This window comes from Bombyx mandarina, chromosome 03, assembly GCF_030267445.1.
Source record: "Bombyx mandarina strain Sakado chromosome 03, ASM3026744v2".
Classification (NCBI taxonomy): Eukaryota; Metazoa; Arthropoda; class Insecta; order Lepidoptera; family Bombycidae; genus Bombyx; species Bombyx mandarina.
This window is the reverse complement of record NC_143210.1, coordinates 3957569-3978327: the sequence shown is the minus strand read 5'-3', so window position 1 is coordinate 3978327 and position 20759 is coordinate 3957569. Positions and strand designations below refer to the sequence as shown.

At 36.0% G+C, this 20759-nt stretch overlaps 1 protein-coding gene across 2 annotated transcripts in view; it reads left to right on the top strand.

Moving 5' to 3' along the window:
- Nucleotides 1-20759, top strand: part of LOC114250136 (6-phosphofructo-2-kinase/fructose-2,6-bisphosphatase) — a 42145-nt gene that overhangs the window by 12534 nt on the left and 8852 nt on the right. For both annotated transcript variants that reach the window (XM_028183889.2, XM_028183880.2), the window contains exons 3-6: nt 8232-8366; nt 11900-12060; nt 13208-13597; nt 18138-18359. In XM_028183889.2, the coding sequence (XP_028039690.2) occupies nt 8232-8366; nt 11900-12060; nt 13208-13597; nt 18138-18359 (908 nt within the window). The remainder of the gene's footprint in view (nt 1-8231; nt 8367-11899; nt 12061-13207; nt 13598-18137; nt 18360-20759) is intronic.

Genomic DNA, 20759 nt, shown 5'->3' with positions numbered 1-20759 from the left:
TTAAGAATTGTAAAGCTTAGATTTAAAAAAGATGTATTCTATTTCAAATTATTTGTACAGGCGGTAAGTAGATAACGAATACTTAATCTTTCGATCTTTGTAATTAACACTGATATAAAAATAGATAAAAAATAATCTTATAAGTGACCGACGTCATTTTACATTTCGCTAAATTGTTTTTTTTTAAATATACAGTAACACGTGTATGTACTAGACTTTTCTAGGAAATTCATTCAAACATTCAAACACATCGCTGGCTGGCTACCCACTTCAAAATAATATGTATAAGGTTGCCAAGTATTGAATGAGAAATGGACATTGTCCCATAATTATTAAATGACGTGCTTGCTTTAAATTGCGTAAATGACGCGAACGTGATTACTTTGAAATGCGTGAAGCACGTACTCTGATATTAAAAATGCATTTATACTTGCGTTGTGAAGAATGTGATCTACGAACAGGTAAAAAAGAAAAGAAAAACCTTTGTCACTATGGCCAAATACATAAATGATAATGATTTTTTAAATTGTCGCCGCTGCAATTAAAATGTTATGATTAAACTTAATGCAATGCTGTGTACTTTAAGTGAAAGCCTCTCAATGCTATTTATCATCATAGGTAGGGAAAAAAAGGGTGGGACGCTGGTTTTCTATGAAAACAAATTTAATAATTTTAGCAGATAGTTTAATTCAGAAAGAGAATAGCAGGACAAAATTTGGTTAGAGTTTATTAACTAGTTTGTAGATAATGTTAAATAAATAAAAACACATAAAACTAAAAATTAACAATGTTTTTTTGTTTCGAATAAAAACGATTGGTAACACGAGCATTCGAAGCAAAAACAAACGAAGTCACCGTACGTACACAAAGACTTTAAAATTATTTTTATTTCATGTTTTGAAGCATAAATATAATATTATCATATTCAATGTTATTATATTATATACATTTTTTGTGACGTAAAACATTTGTCTTGATTAGGTAGAACAAAAACTTATCTGTTTAAGATTAAATGACGATGAATAATAATATAATTACAACATAATTTCATGACCTCACATTTTGAACTCGATTAATAAGTATATTATGAAGATTTACTTTTTAATATTACTAAAAAATTCGTGTATCAACTATTTATGTAACTATGTAACAATAAATTAAATACCGTTAAACATCATGATAATTATTATTATTCATAAAAGAAAATGACTTAAATTACATTATGCCCATAAAATTCAACTCAGATTCACTTCAATTGACAAAAATCGACGAGTAAATTGTATCCGTGTCAGCGAACGGTTATAATAATATGATATAAAACATCGCGCCACCGCTAGTGACGTTGAACCACGCCTCCAGACTCAGTTCGGGCAACAACGAAACAACCGAACAAATTAAAACAGTCATTGTTATTCAAATATATTATCGAATATCTAAAATAGAAGGCTTATGTACAAAATATGTTTATCTATAACCAATGTTGTTCAGAAAAATAACACTGTGTTGCCATGTTCACTATCACCGCTCGCACTGTTTGCTTTGTTGAGCTTAAAGATATTGATGGAATTATTATGACCAAACCCAGATAAACAATCTTTTTCGACTATTTTCATTAGTTCAAAGTTATCTTCAGATAGTCTTGTCAGATTCTTGTAATTTTTTTCTTCGTTTCACTATGTTCCTTCGTCCCATGCCGTAAGATACAGATTTATCCAAATATGTTTTAAATGCGCGTATATTATATATAAAGGTCTCCGGCTACCAGATAAAACCAGATGTGTCCATGAGCTTTCGCATGCCCGTACACACAAACAAAAAAGATCCAGACATTTTTGTCTTGATACTTTTTTTGTAATCGAAATTCTTACAAAATCTAATTATTTATGTTCATTAAATCTCTTTTAAGTCATTATTAGTTTCAATTTGTTGGAGTCCAAAAATTTTGTATCAAACTATAACTTCGAAATAGGCAATACTTACTAACAACGCCTAACAGAAGATTTGAATGTTTTGGGGGCATTTCAATTAATGGTATGCGTAAACTATTACGAAACTATCAGAGCTGTTGCGTGGGCGTTGGTTGACAATATGTATTGATAATTGCGGTATCTGGTGACGCCACTGCTTCAATTTATAGACTCGATTAAGTTTATTTCCAGCTATTGTTGCACAGACTAAAGAGTAATGGCATGTTTTATGGAATTCCATTTGACAGATAATTGTAGATAAAATACACAACTTAACGCTTTTGTTACTAACTCGTAACTTATTGCACGTTAGGGCGTGGTGGTTTTTAAAAAAACACTTTAATTTAGTAGTAGGGTGTTATCGATTAAATAGGACGTATTATCAGACCGGATCCTGCCTATTTCAGCCGCGAACCAATCACGTGTTCCGGTTTCAACACTGGCACAGTAGTTATACTATAAAATTTGGACTTTGATCTCATATCTCCACGTGAGTTGTGGTATCTACCTCATGTTGTCGATATACTCAGGTAACCATTAACCTAATGCGACACATAAATTCATAGACACACAAAAATATAAAAGACAGCATTAAATAGTCAGTTGAATAATACATAATTAGTTGTACGCTTATATAAATCAGCGGCCGTGAAGGCCAGATATTTTTGAAGCGGCCTTTTAGTAGTTAGGACGGCTACTCACATGTGTGATACATCTCTGATTGATGAGTACATACTTGGAGCAATTAACAAACCGTTCTAAGGACAAACGTACAAGCATTAAATAAATATTTTTTATTATTTTTTTATTGCTTAGATGGGTGGACGAGCTCACAGCCCACCTGGTGTTAAGTGGTTACTGGCGCCCATAGACATCCACAACGTAAATGCGCCACCCATCTTGAAATATAAGTTCTAAGGTCTCAAGTATAGTTACAACGGCTACCCCACCCTTCAAACCGAAACGCATTACTGCTTCACGGCATAAATAGGCAGAGTGGTGGTACCCACCCGCGCGGACTCATAAGAGGTCCTACCACCAGTAAAAATGTTCCGTTCAACTTATTGTTATAAAAACGCAAAATTATAAAAGTATCTTTGTGAAAAACTACATGCCATTTTTACACGTAGTCTTAAAGAAAGAATAAACTGTCTAAAAAACTCAAATACAAATATTTTTGTTAAAAGACTGCATACTGTTTTTAATTGTATTCACAAAGAACGAACAAATTGGTCGGAATTAATAATGAATAAAAGCAATAAATTATCCATTACGTGAGCTAAGCTACCTATAATAGCTACAATCTTGCGTGCAGTGCCGCGTGACTCTCCGAGAACGGCATTAATATATGCATTAATAAATGTATAATAAACGTTTAGGTACCTATATCTACAGCGCTTTTTAAAATCTTTAAATCATCATGGTGCATTACTTTTAGCTAATGTGTACATCATAAATCGATAAGGATATTTTATATAATGAACAAGCCTGTACTATTTATTAGTTTTTAAGTACTTCACAGTACGTTGATTTTCAAAATCCATGAAGGCATTTTTGCTTGTGGTAGTGCTGCTGTGAATATTTACGGGATACCGTAACCATACTGCCTATTTTTTGCCGTAAAGCAATCATAGATAATGTAACGTAAACGCTACCCTAACATTTCAAATCGCATTTCCTATTAAATTACATCGGAATAACGGCTATCTTACTTTTGAAACAAGGACGCTTGGTTGGCTCGAAACAGAAATAGGTAGGGGGTGCCACCCGTACAGATTCATAACACCACCCCCGCCCCACACCCTTTCACCGGTAAATGTTGCGTGGAAAAATACTCAGAGAATCTCGCTGCCTTATCGCCGGATCCCTTTGCCGCTTTTTATGAAATTCGCGAGAAGAGATGGTTCATTGATATCCCAGTTCCGTGAGCTACAATTATGTAAAATAAACGTTACAATTATTACTTATATTTACCTTTGAAATCAAAATAGAGTTGCAATTACTATCGAGTGAATATAAATGTTGTATGAAATAATAATTAATAATATATATCTAATAATAATCTTATAATAATCTTTAATATATATCTAATTCGGCTTCGATCGATTAACTAAATAGGGTCAGTCACACCGATGTCCAATCTTTTGCGCACTGTTGAAATCGCAGCTCTAAATATAAAAATCTATTGTTGTTTGTCATCCAATAATAAGAATTATGTGCATTACAAACACTAGTCGACAAGGTCGGAAAATTTACAATTAATTGTTTGTCCACGAACAACATTTTCGCAATAACACTAATTGGGTACAATTATTATTGTTATTGATGCTGGGAGTTTGAAACACTCTGATGATCTAGCAAATTAATCAGCATCTACTGTACTACTACAGCACTAATTTTGAATCTAGTGAATGAAAAAAAAAACAGTTCAAAGTCGTGAAGTGAAAATTACTTTGTGGTATAGCGTTAATTCTGGATCATTTTAAATGAACGCAATTGAAAAAGATCGTCTATATAATAACTAAAACTATTTTTACGGTTTAATTTTGTGTTTTTTATTGTTTAGACGATTATTTCAGACTTTTCGAATATTATGTGGTTTGCATGGTTCACAGATGACTAAGCTGCTACAAATCGATAATTGAACATCGTGTGCAGCCCTCTAAGTAGTTTTCGTTATGTCTACGACTCCTTGAAATCGAAGAACACTCTATTATTTCAATGATTCTACACTGCACATTTTTATACTTTAACAGTGGACCAATTAAGATCAGCTGACGCATGAATTCTCTACGGCTCTGTGTGACCTGTTTGTCAATTGACTGACACAGCGAATGTGGTGAAACGGCAAGGCTTACGAAATAAACAAGCACATGCTAAATCGAACCTTATTTGCTTATATCATACTGCCATTAGCTTAGGATGTTATTACTGTTGTCATTTGTAATTTGGTTTTACGCTGATAATAACAAATATGCACAGGAATATGAAAGATACAAAAGTCAGCTAGTTAGAGTTGCTGAACGGCTGAGATTAACTGAATTTTGTTTAAAGGTATTATTTATTGCTTTCCACTCTTAGCCAATTGAATGTAAAATATATAAATGTCATTAACAAACAAGGCTTATTTAATTTTTGTTTTTACATTATGGCCAACGCTTCTAAAATAATATTCAAGAATTTATTTGGAACATTCGGAACTGAATTTGAAATAGAATCTTACGAGGTGGGCATTGAAACTTTGAAACACGACTAGCCCATTAATTATTTTGATAATCAGCGTAAAAATCTAAGTACACACATTATATCAGTGTTTATGTCACGATTTGCTTAAATTACCTTTTAAAATCCGTATCTATTGTACAATAAATTATTTACAGCTTCGAAATAGCTTTTTATGAGTTATTTCGTAAATGCTTTTTATTGGCTATTATGGATGCGAGTTTGACGTCACCCGAGACCATAGATAATATAATGTACGCACCGCTGTTTGCCTTCAGATAATTAATGTCGAAATGTCAATTGCACTGGTACATGTGCTCTAAATTGCACATCTGCATCGACTTTACGGTAAATAAACACCGGTACCCGTGCAAGTGCGAGTACGCAATTCATGGTATTTACTGGCTACGCATTTACTGGTGGTAGGACCTCTTGTGACTCCGCGCAGGTAGGTACTACCGCCCTGCCTATTTCTGCCGTGAAGCAGTAGTGCGTTTCGGATTGAAGGGTGGGGCAGCCGTTGTAACTATACTTGAGACCTTAGAACTCATATCTCAAGGTGGGAGGCTATCTAAGCAATAAAAAAAATATAAAAAAACCTGTACCTTCTTTTTTCTATTGAGATCTTCTCAGACCACATTTATTTAATCAAAGAAATGTAAGCAAAACTATTTAGTCTTTATCAAACCAAGAAACGGGCCAGTGATAAAGTAAGTTGACAATGAACGCATGCGCCGAAAATTTCAGAAACGTTTGAATCGACTTATGAAAACTAGCTTAAGAACTCAATGAATTGTTAATAGCAGTGATTTACGCGGGCACACCTACAATTCACAGTACCTATTATCGCTTGAAATACGCAGCGCAGCTACATAATTGATCGTGTCTAAATTTATCCAGTGAGGGCGGGGCGAGATCGTTTCTAGTTGCTAGGGATCAAAGTTCGCATTGTTGGCTTTGGTGTTCGCTCGCGCCAATCGGACCTTGAATTCGACTATGAAAGTTTCGCAAACAACACTTTTGTTCTCAATAAATGTCACAAGCGTTACTAGAGTTGTGAATTTACGTAACAAAAGTGATATATATCTTCGAAAATTTTGATTAATTTCATTTTTCCGCCATTGAAAATATAGTTCAACGAACGTCTATGATAACATAATTCATTCAAATTTATGGACAAAATTGCATTATTGTTGTTACATAAAATCATTCGGTTGATTCTTACGTATGTCTGTGGTACTTGTGAACACAGTTGAGGTTACATTACATTGAACATAACATTGATTACATAAGTATCTCAGATAAATTGTAACAAATAATAATACTTGACCTTGCTCAGTTTCAATGATGTAGTCAGTATCTAATGACTTAATCTTTAGTTTTATTACTTAGCGAAAACCATACAGTATTTAGGTAATCCAGTACAAGATAAAACAAGACAGTCCGCGTGAAATTGTTCTCGAACATTCACATATTCGTATTACGTCTCAAATTCGAACCGATGTATGTAAATCTCAATAGAGGATGGGAGCTATCAAACTTACACTTGTGTACACTGACTTGATATTTTGTCTAATCGTGTTGTCTTGAGACTTGTTTTTTGAATTTCGAATTATGAATAGTATTTACATGAATATTGGATATATCAGAACTTGTTTAAGTTCACCTTATTGATTATAAAAAGAACTGGTGATTTTAAAAGGTACCTACTTGAGATCTCAAATATTTAAAGGCCGTTTTTAATTATTTGCGAAGACGAGTGCTTTTTATTGGAAAGTCCTGATCTTGATAACACCAAATAAATCAGGTTTTTTTTAAATTGCCAAATAACGACTTCACGGCCCATCTTAAGTGTCTACTAGCAACCAATGATATCCAAATTCGAATGGCAAGCCATCCAGCTTGAGACGTGTGCTCGAAGTTTTCGACTGACTTATTTGGGGCTCATTATTTTGATGTAGATGTAGGTACTATGTTGATACCTACTCGAACAGGCTTACAACATACCCTACCACAAGTATAAATCTCCCACGAAAAGAATAAATATAGTACCGATACGTAAGTATGAATGTCAGAATGCTACTTTGACAAAGCGGTGCGACACGAAAACCTTCATACCGTGGCCGCTGCTAATTACTTATCCGACCGCGAAGGAGCATCGCAAAGCCGCCGTTGCCGGAAACATGTCTTGTCAGATCCCCGGATTCACTCTCGGTGCTTTTAGGTCTCTCAAACATCGGCCACCGTCCTCGTCGAATTCGTTGATTACGACGAAGAGTTCGACGAGCGAACTAGCCCCTAGACTCGGCCCACTAAGATAAGATTGTTAGATAAGTAAGATAGGTAAGATTTTTAAGATTTTTCTCCTATTTTCAAATACCACGTTGAAACACGTTTTGGTGATTTGATCTGTCCAATGGCAGAGCTCGGTGTTATAATGACGAGTGAGGCAACTGTGCAAACTATGCAAGTAAAACAGTAATTTACATGTGTTTAATAGTGTCTTCCAAAGAGGTCCACCCACTGAGTTTCTCGTCGGATCTTGCCAGTGAGTCGCGATTCCGATCCGATGGTAGATACTGCGAAGCACTGCTCTTGCTAGGGCTAGTGTTAGCAAATTCTCTCAAGTTGAGCCCGTGAGCTCACTTACCCGTCTGGGCGTAGTGGGAATAGCCTCTTAGGCTACCAGCGAATAGGTAGGGGGGAAAAAAATATGTGCGCTTTTAACATTATCTGGTATCTTACAAATGTTTTTCCAAAGAAGTCCATGACAATTTCTGGGGTTACTGCAATAATAGGAATTTTGCTATATATTTTTTTTTACCTAATCACCTGTATCCTCGAGGGGCTATTCCAATTACGCACGGTTTGGTAGGTGAGCTCACGGGCTCAGTCTGAAAGTGGACTCAATTACGCAACTGACTATGCAAAAAGAAGTACTCTTCCTAGCCACTTATTTGGCTGTCGCTAAAAGTTAGCTACATGTGGGTCGTGGGTGTATCTATATCGACTATGCATTTATAGGGTAATGTTTTGTTGCAGCAACGATCCGCTCGCGTCGTATCAGTCAATTTGCGCCGCTCCTCATAGCCCTGGTTGGTCTGCCAGCTCGTGGCAAGAGTCAGCTGGCACACCGACTTGCCAGACATCTCAACTGGAATGGAGAAAGCACCAAAGGTATTGTAATTATGAGCTTTGAATCGCGTAACTGCTGTATCATCTTCGACTTTCATGAGTCGTAATTAAACTGGTGGTAAGGACCTCTTGTAAGTCCGCGCGGGTAGGTACCACCGCCCTGCCCATTTCTGCCGTGAAGCACTAATGCCTTTTGGTTTGAAGGGTGGTGGTACAGCCGTTGTAACTATACTGAGATCTTAGAACTTATATCTCAAGGTGGGTGGCGCATTTACGTTGTAGATGTCTATGGGCTCCAGTAACCACTTAACACCAGGTGGGCTGTGAGCTCGTCCAACCCTCTAAGCAAATAAAAAAATAAAATAAAATAAACTGATTTTACGGTTTAATGTAGCGTTCATTAATTATCCTTACGTAATTTCCGACGTTCCGGAAAATTGCACGAAATTCAATTTTGAACGTCAAAAACTTGTCTGTGTTCTTTTGTATCCGATTCAGCTGAAGCTTTGTTGTGGGCACTTTTGTGAACATAGTACTTACTATCAGTACTTTCACCGTACAAAATTTTATACGCAAGTCGTTTTGATTTATGCTTCTCATCAATTTAACGGTCACCGCAAACTCTGGTCGAGTTTGTGTTGGTAACTATATCGAGGGCTGAAAGCCTATTTGGTGTAAGCGTCAATTAGCGACAGCTACTTCACAAGAGAGTCATTTGAAGTTTAAAATTTGGAAAAAATACATCATAAATAACAAAAAAAAACTTCTTCAGCTATTTGAACGGGGTATACTTAATTGAAGTCAATTAAAAACATCGATTGTTGATGATAATAACCTGTCCCTTAAACCAAATAGCCTTTCACGTTTCGATTTGATAAAATTTTAAAATTAAATCATAACATACTATATGAATAACTCTAATATGGAAATCTTATACCTTTAAACGAGCAATTCTTTTATATACATATATAATCTGAATCTCGGAAACCGCTCCAACGATTTTCATAAAATTTAGTATATAGGGGATTTCGGAGGCGATGAATCGATCTAGCTACGATTTATTTTCAGAAAATGTTGTTTTATTCGTGATTTCAATAATCAACTCTTCCCGACATCTATTGGCGGATAATAATATTATTTTTCTTAATTGAGGGCAACTAACCGCTTTAAAGACAAAACAAGATGGCGTTATCAAAAAAAAAACGAGCAAAGCTCGGTCATCATCTAGTATATTTAATAATATGAAGTACCTTCCTAACACAGGTAAATGATAATAGTAAAGAAACACATACTCGTAATTAAAAATGATTTTTATCACAAGAATTTTAACACACTGTATGCACAGCAGTATTACTTTTCATTGTTACTACAACTGTACCTACATAATTTAGCTATACTAAAATCATCGGATCTTTCTGACGAATATTTTCATGGCAAATTAATGGCTCAGTTCCATGGTATGCTAGTAATTGTATTAATTTATCATTCTCCTTTACTGTATCTCTGACATCACTTTCAAAATTCACTTTGCAAAATTGGTCATGATGACCGATCGAATTCGGGAACAGAACAAGAGTTTGTGTCTCTCTTCTGGGCTTTCACATTTGTAGTATATAGCTTTTGCCCGCGACTTCGTCCGCGTGGAATAGTTATTTTGGCGTATATCTACATTTAGCGTAAGCTCTCGAAAGGGAATAATACCCCGATTTTGAAACATTCTTTATTGGTGCTCCGTTTGGTTCTATTGGTCCTGTTAGTCTTAGCGTGATGTTATATAGCCTATAGCCTTCCTCAATAAATGAGCTATCTGACACTAAAAGAAGTTTTTAAATCGGACCAGTAGTTCCTGAGATTAGCGCGTTCAAACAAACAAACTCTTCAGCTTTATAATATTAGTATAGATATTAAAAAGTAAAGCATGAAAGAGGAATGAATGCGGCAGAGATGCGAACGTTGAGATGGATGTGTGGAGTGACAAGAATGGACAAGATAAGGAATGAGTATATCAGAGGAAGTGTGAAAGTAGCCCAGCTCATTATCAAATTAAAGAGCGGACGGTTAACGTGGTATGGACATGTGATGCGTAGAGAGGAGATGTATGTGACTAGGAGGTGTATGAGAATGGTAGTGCAAGGTAGAGGGGGAAGAGGTCGACCGAAGAAGACATGGATGGAGTGTGTGAATGACGATGAGAGAGAAAGAGAAGGAGTGAGTGTTGAGATGGCGGTTGATAGAAGAGAATGGAATAGAAAAAATCATTGTGCCGACCCCACCTAGTCGGAAAAGCTGGATATAATGAAGAAGAAGAGTATTAAAAGTCAGGATGTTACTTCCTTAAAAAAATACTCATGTCTCATATAGGTATGTTTGTCCCGAAATCCACAAGCGTAGTAAATTTAAATACTCGCTGTGCCAGCGTATGTAACATATTTGTCAGTTGGAGTTCAGTTGGAGTCTTACTTACCTCGGGTACAGTGTGTTTTTAGTTTTCTTTTTCCTTAATGTTCCTTGCTATGTCCTTTTGCTAACAAGGCATAAGGTTATTTTTTTTCTAATATTATTATGTAGAGACATATTTTAGGCCATGATTTGTCCACAAAAAGGCAAAGAATAGTTGCAAGCAATAGAACTAGAGCGATCCATGTTTTCATGTGTTGTTAACGTTATCACAACATCGTCCAGATAGCGTTGTTGACCTACAACTCATCTGCATTAGGATACATAATAAAACCCTCTTGTTCTGTAGCGCGATAAGATACGAGTAGGGACATGTCTAACTATGATAAATTTGGCAAGGCCCTTTGATTACCCAATCTAGCCGGTATCTGTCTCAAGGTCCCACGCTATTATGTTGTTAAAAGGTCTGTAGAGATAAACTACCTAAATCGACACTTCAATAGATATCAATAATAACTTACAAATAAAACTTTTAATAGATAACTTTATCGAATAAGATTCTAAACAGTATAGTTGTTATTAAACTTTAAATTGCGACGCAAAAAAACTATCAGAATTTTATCGAGAGGATTTAGGAATTATTATATCGACGTGCCGTTAATTTATTTATTTATTTTTTATTGCTTAGATGGGTGGACGAGCTCACAGCTCACCTGGTGTTAAGTGGTTACTGGAGCCCATAGACATTTACAACGTAAATGCGCCACCCACCTTGAGATATAAATTCTAAGATCTCAAGTATAGTTAGTTACAACGGCTGTCCCACCTTTCAAACCGAAACGCATTACTGCTTCACGGCAGAAATAGGCAGGGTGGTGGTACCTACCCGCGCGGACTCACAAGAGGTCCTACCACCAGTAATTACGCAAATTATAATTTTGCGGGCTTGATATTTATTACACGATGTTATTTCTTCACCGTGGAAGTCAATCGTGAACATTTTTTGAGTACGTATATTCATTAGAAGAATTGGTACCCGCCTGAGTTTCGAACCCCGGTGCATCGCTCAACACGAATGCACCGGATGTCTTATCCTTTAGGCCACGACGACTTATTATATCGACGTGCCGTTAATTTAGAATTTGGTTGAGAACAATCTGGGGCATTCTTTTTTTTAGTGTTTGACTGCAGCGAGTACCGTCGCCGGCATATGGCCTTGTACGGCAGCCACGACATCTTCCGCGCGGACAACCAGCAAGGGTCCGCAATTCGTCGTCAAAGCGCACACGAGGCCGTACAAGACGCCGTCATCTGGCTCAAGGATGGGAACAGTGTAGCTGTATGTATCTTTAAACACTTACACTCGAAGATATAGAGGGGGAAAGGATATTTGGATTAAGCGAAATTTTTTTCAAACTTTACAGGAGAGCCATTTTAAGTTTTTAAATTTGGAAAAAAATCATAAATAAAAAAAGTGTTGCTGTATGTATCTTTAAACACTTACAGTCGAAAATATCGAGCGGTGAAAGGATATTTAATTTAAGCAACATTCTTGCAACTTTACAGGAGAGCCATTTTGAGTTTTTAAATTTGGAAAAAATATCATAACAAAAAAAAACTTCTTCAGTTATTTAAATGGGGTAAACTTAATTGAAGTTTAATTAAAAACATTGAAATGTTGATGCTAATCTATACGAATAAATAAAATTGGATTGTCTGTTTGTAATAATAAAAATGGCACTTTTTACTAAATGCGTAAGTATGTATACCACAATACATCTACCATTTTTTTCTGTCTGTTTGTTCCGGATATTCTCTGGAACGACTGGACCGATTGTGACGAGACTTTCACTGATAGGTAGCTGATGATATAAGGAGTAACTTAGGCTCCTTTTTGAGACTAGCTTCGCTCCGCGGCGTCACCCGCGGGTAGCATCGCGGGACTCAGCTATCCATAATAAAATTTAATGTTTCCGAAGCGAAGCGAGGGCGGGTCGCTAGTACCAAATAAAACGGACCTTTAATTACAACGATAAATGTCGCGTATTACGCAAAATGTCTCTTAAACTAAATAACTTTTTACCCCTCGATATCTATATTTTTTTCATACTTTTATATTGGATCTATCTAATTCAGTGTTTTGCGTGGACTACATGTAGCGTGTCTTATTACCGGATCAATGATAAATTCAATGTATTTGAGAACAGCCGAGAATTAATAGAACGACAGTAGAAGAATATTGAATAGAATTTACAAGAACTTTTCGGATTATTCGTGTAATTATTTTAATATAATTCGCAAATGAATCTCGATGAATAACGATGACAACGCACACAAATCAATAATTTTTACAATACGTACATATACAGAGTAAACTTATTTATGTGTGTGACTTTAAAAACATGTTAGTTAGACCTTCACAGAGAGACCATCAGGAGCTCAAGGTAATATCAATGTCGTTTTGTGAATGTAGTTAATTTTTTCAGATATTTGACGGTACCAATATAACTCGGGAGCAACGCCGTGAGCTGAGCGACTACTGCCTCTCAGATATGGGCTTCAGGATTTTATTTATCGAGTGTGTCTGTGAGGACCAAGAGCTACTGGAACGAAACATCATTGAGATCCTTCACTATTCCGCTGACTACAAGGACATGAGCGAGGAGGAGGCGGTCGATGACCTCAGGAAGAAATTGGAGCATTACATGAGACAATATGAGCCCATTGACGCAGGCCTGGAAAGCATTGGGTTTGTTAGAGTGGAAAACATGGGAGAGACTGTCACTGCTCACAAAGTAGCCGGACAGAAGGAGTCCGGTATACTCGGCTATTTGTCCGGGATGAGGGGTCTTCCGCAAACTATTTATTTCACCCGGGTAAGTTTTCCGAGCAGTTATTGTTTGTAACACTTTGAGCGTGAACCGTCGATAGATCGACTGTGTATTAATGCGTATAAATTGCGGAGCGTCGAAATACCGACTATTTCGGAATTCAATTAATAGGTATTTTAATAAGTTAATAATATTTATAAATATCTATTTAAAATCATTTTGCTCTGAATTTAGCATTGATTTTTGTATTTTTTTTTCAAGGTACTCTTCTACAAAAATATTTTAGCAAAATCTACAAAATTTGTAAAAAAAAAAGCTCAACCCTAAAATAAGAATATGATCGCAATTTCTATGTGTTAGATGTTAAAGTTACAAATTTCGCAATTTAAATAAAAAGGAATACGGAACTAGGAGTATCTTCATATACATTGATATCAGATATCGCGAAATTAGTCTTCTGATAATCATAGAACATGTTTATAGATAATACGAACTTCAAAAATAATATCTGAACGATATATTTTTTTTTATTGCTTAGATGGATTTACTAGCTCACAGCCCACCTGGTGTTAAGTGGTTACTGGAGCCCATAGACATCTACGACGTAAATACGCCACCCACCTTGAGATATAAGTTCTAAGGTATAGTTACAACGGCTACCCCTCATTTCAAACCGAAACGCATTACTGCTTCACGGCAGAAATAGGCGGGGTACCTACCCGTGCGGACTCACAAGAGGTCCTACCACCAGCGATAGATAATACGTATTTCAAAAATAATATCTGAACGATATGTTAGATCTACTCTTGAATAAACAAAAATCTGTTCTAGAGCGTGCCGCTACGCTAAAGCATATTTCACTGTCGCATACCTACTTAAATTTCTATCATTTAGAATCGAAACGGATCCCTTATCTGTGCCAACTGCGTCTACATCACACTCTAATAATAACAAATATAAAATCATCCACAACCGATGCCGCCTCATGGAAATTTCCAAGCGGATTCGCGAGATTGTCGTCGTCGTGGCCTAACGGATAAGACGTCCGGTGCATTCGTGTTGAAGCGATGCACCGGTGTTCGAATCCCGCAGGCGGGTACCAATTTTTCTAATAAAATACGTACTCAACAAATGTTCACGATTGACTTCCACGGTGAAGGAATAACATCATGTAATAAAAATGAAACCCGCAAAATTATAATTTGCGTAATTACTGGTGGTAGGACCTCTTGTGAGTCCGCGCGGGTAGGTACCACCGCCCCGCCTATTTCTGCCGTGAAGCAGTAATGCGTTTCGGTTTGAAGGGTGGGGCAGCCGTTGACTATACTGAGACCTTAGAACTATATCTCAAGGTGTGTGGCGCATTTACGTTGTAGATGTCTATGGGCTCCAGTAACCACTTAACATCAGGTGGGCTGTGAGCTCGTCCACACAGCTATGCAATATAAAAAAAAAAAAAAAAAAAAAAAAAAAGATATCGGTATCAAAATTTCGTTGTGAATGCCGATTGTTTTTCAATACAGCGAAGCGTGTGTTGCAAGTGTATAAACGTGTGTATTGTAATTTACGATTTTTTTTTTATTGCTTAGATGGGTGGACGTGCTCACGGCCCACCTGGTGTTAAGTGGTTACTGGAGCCCATAGACATTTACGACGTAAATGCGCCACCCATATTGAGATATAAGAATTACTACAGCTGCCCCACCTTTCAAACCGAAACGCAGAAATAGAAATAGAAGGGAGTGGTGGTACCCACCCGCGCGGACTTACAAGAGATCCTACCGCCAGTAATAAATACATAATATACTAATACCATATTATGTGTATATAAGTAGGAAGTATATACAGACAGACATTTACTGAAGCATGAATTATTAAAACAAGTTTACGTTTCATTATTTACGTATATATTACATTTTATCATTATTGTATTGAATGAATTGAATAAAGGATTCCCAAAAAATGACGTAAGATAGTGTTTTCTTCGGTTTCCGCGTGTCGTTTTCGTTACAATACATTACAGAGTCGTCTGTGACCACGAAAACTGCTAAGTATACCTACTTATTCAAAACATCAAAAATAATATAATGACATTAAATAATAACGAACAAGATTGTAAAGGAGAAACCCGAAATCCATAAAAACTTGGGCCTGGCGTTACAGTGCTAGAATTTGGGCACAAATTACAATACCTAAGAAGGTTTCATGAGCCCCATTTTCAGGTCTCCCAGCAATGGCCAAATTGGTAAGATCAGACCATGTTTACATTTTAGGTTATGTTTATTGTTCGAGATATTTTAATAAAAAACGATATTTTTGAGGCTGTTTCCTACTAAAGGTGAGTAATTTAGAAACATGTCGCAGCAACAGGTTGCTTTCAAAATAAAAATGGAACCTGTTACGAGAAATCGCGCATTAGGTTGTTTACGAAAACGAACGAAAGCCAAAAATTAAAAACAACGTAATGCGAAACGCGCTGCGCACGAAATGATTTTTTTAAGGGATTTTATTACCTGGTAACTATTTTAATTTTAATGAAAACTTTTTATATGAAAAACGATATTTATACGAAAACCTTTTTTATATAAAATACTAGCGACCCGCCCTCGCTTCGCTTCGGAAACATTAAAACACACATGAAACCAAAAAAAAATATTAAAAAAAAATTTAAAAAAAGTAGCCTATGTTCATCAGGGACAATGTCGGCTTCTAATGGAAAAAGAATTTTTCAAATCGGTCCAGTAGTTTCGGAGCCTATTCGAAACAAACATAAATGATTACGTGCTCCCATATCATCTCATTTCATTCTATTTCATGCCTTTTTTTTAGTTCTTTAGTTGCTATTGCTTAAATGGGTGGACGAGCTCACAGCCCACCTGGTGTTAAGTGGTTACTGGAGCCCATAGACATCTACGACGTAAATGCGTCACCCACCTTGAGATATAAGTTCTAAGGTCTCAGTATAGATACAACGGCTACCCTGCCCTTTAAACCGAAACGCATTACTGCTTCATGGCAGAAATAGTAGAAAAACTCAAAAGTACCAAATCGGGTTTTTCATGTTATATTTAAGATTGCTAGTTGAAAATATTTTGAATTGCCGCAGCTGCCGACATGATTTCGTGTCATGACTAAATGGCACAGTTATTTATTTCTTTTAATGATTTTTGTTAGTAGAATTTGGTGCTTTACGTTACGTTATTCAATGAGATTAAGTTTATAGTCTGGCCAGCGAATCGTGGCACAACTAAATAGCGGCAATCCAAAATATCTTCAGTTGTCAACATTAAAGATAACATAACATGATTTGATACATTTGTGTTTTTCTATGGCATAGTCACATTAATATAAAAAATGCAAAACTACCCTTTTTTCATTCTATATTTAATGTTGTCAGTTGTAGATATTTGGAATTGTCGCCATTGTAAGTAGTTGTGTCACGATTTGATGGCCATACTCTATTTACATTGATTAAAATAACCTATAAAAACAGTCATTTATTATAAAACAAAGGAGTATTTATTATTTTTTACACTCGATTTCCACTAAATCGATCCTATTTTAGGGATGCTCTAATTCTAATCCCCACGTTTGTGGAGTTAGTTACGTATATTGAAATAAGTGTTGCAGATGTTTACAAAGATTGTTTATAACAAAAAATAGAATTCAACTTATTTTCTACACTTGGCCATTGTCAATGAAGCTAAGATTTCGATAGGTTAATCAAGCAAAATAGACGAATTTTTTGGTACATATCCCATTCGTGTAACGCTTAGGCCCAGAATGGGGTTTCTCCTTTCCGTAAATTATAATATAAAATGTATTTAATCTTGGTTCTAATATTTTAAAAGAATTGTTTTTTTTCGATATTACAAAAAAAAAAAAAAAAAAATTGCGCAGCACAAACAAATCGACTAAAAACATTCAGATAACTTTTGCGTTGTCATGATGAGTTTCTAACTGTACCAAATACATTTTGAAGCTTTCAGCATATATTCAGAAGTCAGCATAGATTTCAAACGCTAAACTAAAATTAATCGGTAATTTTCCTTTCGAATTATCATCATCATCATCATAGTCGGTTACTCTTGGCAGATCAGTCGTGGTCATGTGTAATCCTTGCTTATTAAAGCTTTGACAGATGTTCTCCATAGTTCGCGAATTGAAGCTTAATAACTTAATTACTTAACTTAACTCAACTTTTGGATAAAGATAAAGATAAAGAAGCCTTTATTAACAACCTTAATTCATATTTATTAATTCAATATTTTTTTTCTAACATTTGACATCGGATAACATTGTTTTGCTTTCGCATAGGCCTCCCCCAAATCCTGCCACAAGTCCCGGGTCATGGCATTTCCTCTTCCACGTAGAGCCTGCAACGGCTTTTATGTCGTCTACCCACCTTTGGAACGGTCGTCCTTTTAATCTTTTCCCCTCTCGAGGGTACCACTCAGTTTTTTTTTTTATTGCTTAGGTAGGTGGACGAGCTCACAGCCCACCTGGTTGGCAAGCAATAAAAATAAGCAATAAAAAAAAATATAACCTTGTCAGTTTATGATTTAATTTTTTTTTATTGTTACAGCACGGTGAAAGCGAATACAACGTGCTCGGTCGTATCGGGGGGGACGCGGCTCTGTCGGCCAGAGGACAGCTGTACGCGCGGGCCCTCGCCGATTATTTCAACGCTATGGCGACAATAGACCCTGTCAGTGTCTGGACCTCTGAGCTGAGGCGCACCAAGCAGACGGCCGCCGACATACACGCCGTGAAGAGACCGGTGCGAGCACTCAACGAATTAGACGCCGTAAGATATCTATATATTAATACGTGAACCAAAAACTTTGTATCCCTTTTTACGAAAATTGCGCGGACGGAGGCGTATGAAATTTTCCACACTTATAGAGAATATAGAGAAGAAGTGCACAATGCTAATTTTTTTTTTAAATAATGCATAAAAGATACATTAAATCAATAAAGAAAACATTACACACACTACATACCATGTATTTGACGCACACACGCATGCATACTATTTATTGTCAAACTTTTGTCCTTGACGTCTGTTGTCAAATTGAGAATAGATTAAATATTGTTTGTCTTTATTAAAAAAATTTATAGTGTAGCCTTGGCGATATTTGTGATTATAGAAGTATAAAATACAATCATAATAGTGTGCAAACTTACAATTCCAATTAATTATAGTCGAATTTCGACTACTGCGGGACCTCTAGTATGCTCTAAATTAAAAGGCTATATGGTTTAAGGACCTCTTGTGCGTGCGCGGGTAGGTACCACCAATGAGCTCATCTACCGGACGGTGAGTAATTGGAATAGCCTTTTGGGCTACCAGCAATTAGGTAGGGAATAGAAAAATCTGCTTGAAACATTCTAATTCTTTATGGCACTTCAATAAAGGTTACACGTGCGACGTATGGCGCAAGTGTAGTTTAAAAATAACTCGAAGCGAAACCTGGTAATGCACTCCGTAATAAATAATAGAACCCCCAATCTACATCATCGTAAAGCTCAGTTAAAGTGAGACCACCACCCTGCCTATTTTTGCCGTGAAGCAGTAATGCGGTTCGGTTTGAAGGGTGGGGCAGCCGTTGTAACTATACTGAGATCTTAGAACTTATATCTCAAGGTGGGTGGCGCATTTACGTCGTAGATGTCTATGGGCTCCAGTAACCACTTAACCGCCAGGCGGGCTGTGAGCTCGTCCACCCAACTAAGCAATAAAAAAACTTTACAAAAGAGCCCTTTGAAGTTTAAAATTTGGAAAAAATATCATAACAAAAAAACAACTTCTTCAGTTAACATATTTGAATGGAGTAAACTTAATTAAAGTACAATTAAAGATAATACCAAATAAAACCCATCTTTAATTACAAAAATAAATGTAGCGTATTAAGCGATATGTCACTTAAACTATGTCGCCTTTCACCCTTCGATAAGTAAAATATGTCATTCTGTCTTCACACGCGGCTTTCGCTCCATCTGGGTGAATAATATTCAAGTTTAAGTGACTTTTATTTTTCCTACCTATACTGATAGCCCTTGAGAGGCTGTATCAGCTTCTCCTTGACGTGTAGGTGAGCTCACGGGGCTCAAACCGGGAGTGTTGCTAACACTGGCCCTAGCAAGAGCAGTGCTTCGCAGAATCTACCACCAGATCGGAAATGCGACCCACTGAGAAGATCCGGAGAGAAACTCAGTGGGCTGTGTCTATGGGTTAAGAGTGACGTTAGCCCACGCTAATGGGCACCATGCATTTTTCCTATATCTGAAGCATTCTAGTTTTTCAGTCTGTGTAGAAAAATAATACAATACAATTGAGATATCATATGTAGTATACTATCACAATGCATTTGAGATATTCACTTAATATGACCGATGGCATTCGTTCAACTTCAGGTGGACAGTGAGCTCGTTCATATAATATAGAAATTAAATAAACATTCCAAACAAAATTGACTAGCCTCGGTAGCGATGGATTCATTGCGTAATTGTCGATGCTGGTATATGGATAAGTAATAGTTTAAAAAAACTAATAAAATACGCTTTTATAGAAAATAAATTTTAATAAATTTGAATTAAAAATAGTGTAAGAACAAATGATTTTATTGTAAAAAAGCGTGGGGTGCCTTGCAGGATATTATCAAAATAACCCTTCTACTCATATCTGTTCATAAAATATTTATAACTACCATGCACCCCACGCCTTTTTTACAATTTTCAATTTTTTAGTTGGATTTTCTATAAAATCGTATTTGTTAGTTTTTTTAAACTATTATTTATTTTTTAGTTGAATTTCAATTTTTTCAATTTCATTTTTTTTTCAATTTTTTTAAATATTGTATTGTCATCGGTCCTTAATAAGTGCATCAAATATCGAGTTAATCTGACGTTTTGAAGGGGTCATAATCATGTTCAAAGATTCCTTTACATACTAACATACATACGTCAGAAGCTAATAAAAGCGTATTAAAAATATTTAAGAGTTATGTGACTATTCACTCAGTATACGTTTGTGCAAGTGAGTTTCATATTAATCAGCTCAATTTTCCAGAAAATATTGCGTACAATTTTAATAATAAACAACTAATTTGTATTTTAAAGTACAGTGACGATATCTTTGTTTTTTTTCCTCGATAACGATAACAATCTGAAATTGTGTGTATGACAACGAAACAATAAAAAACAA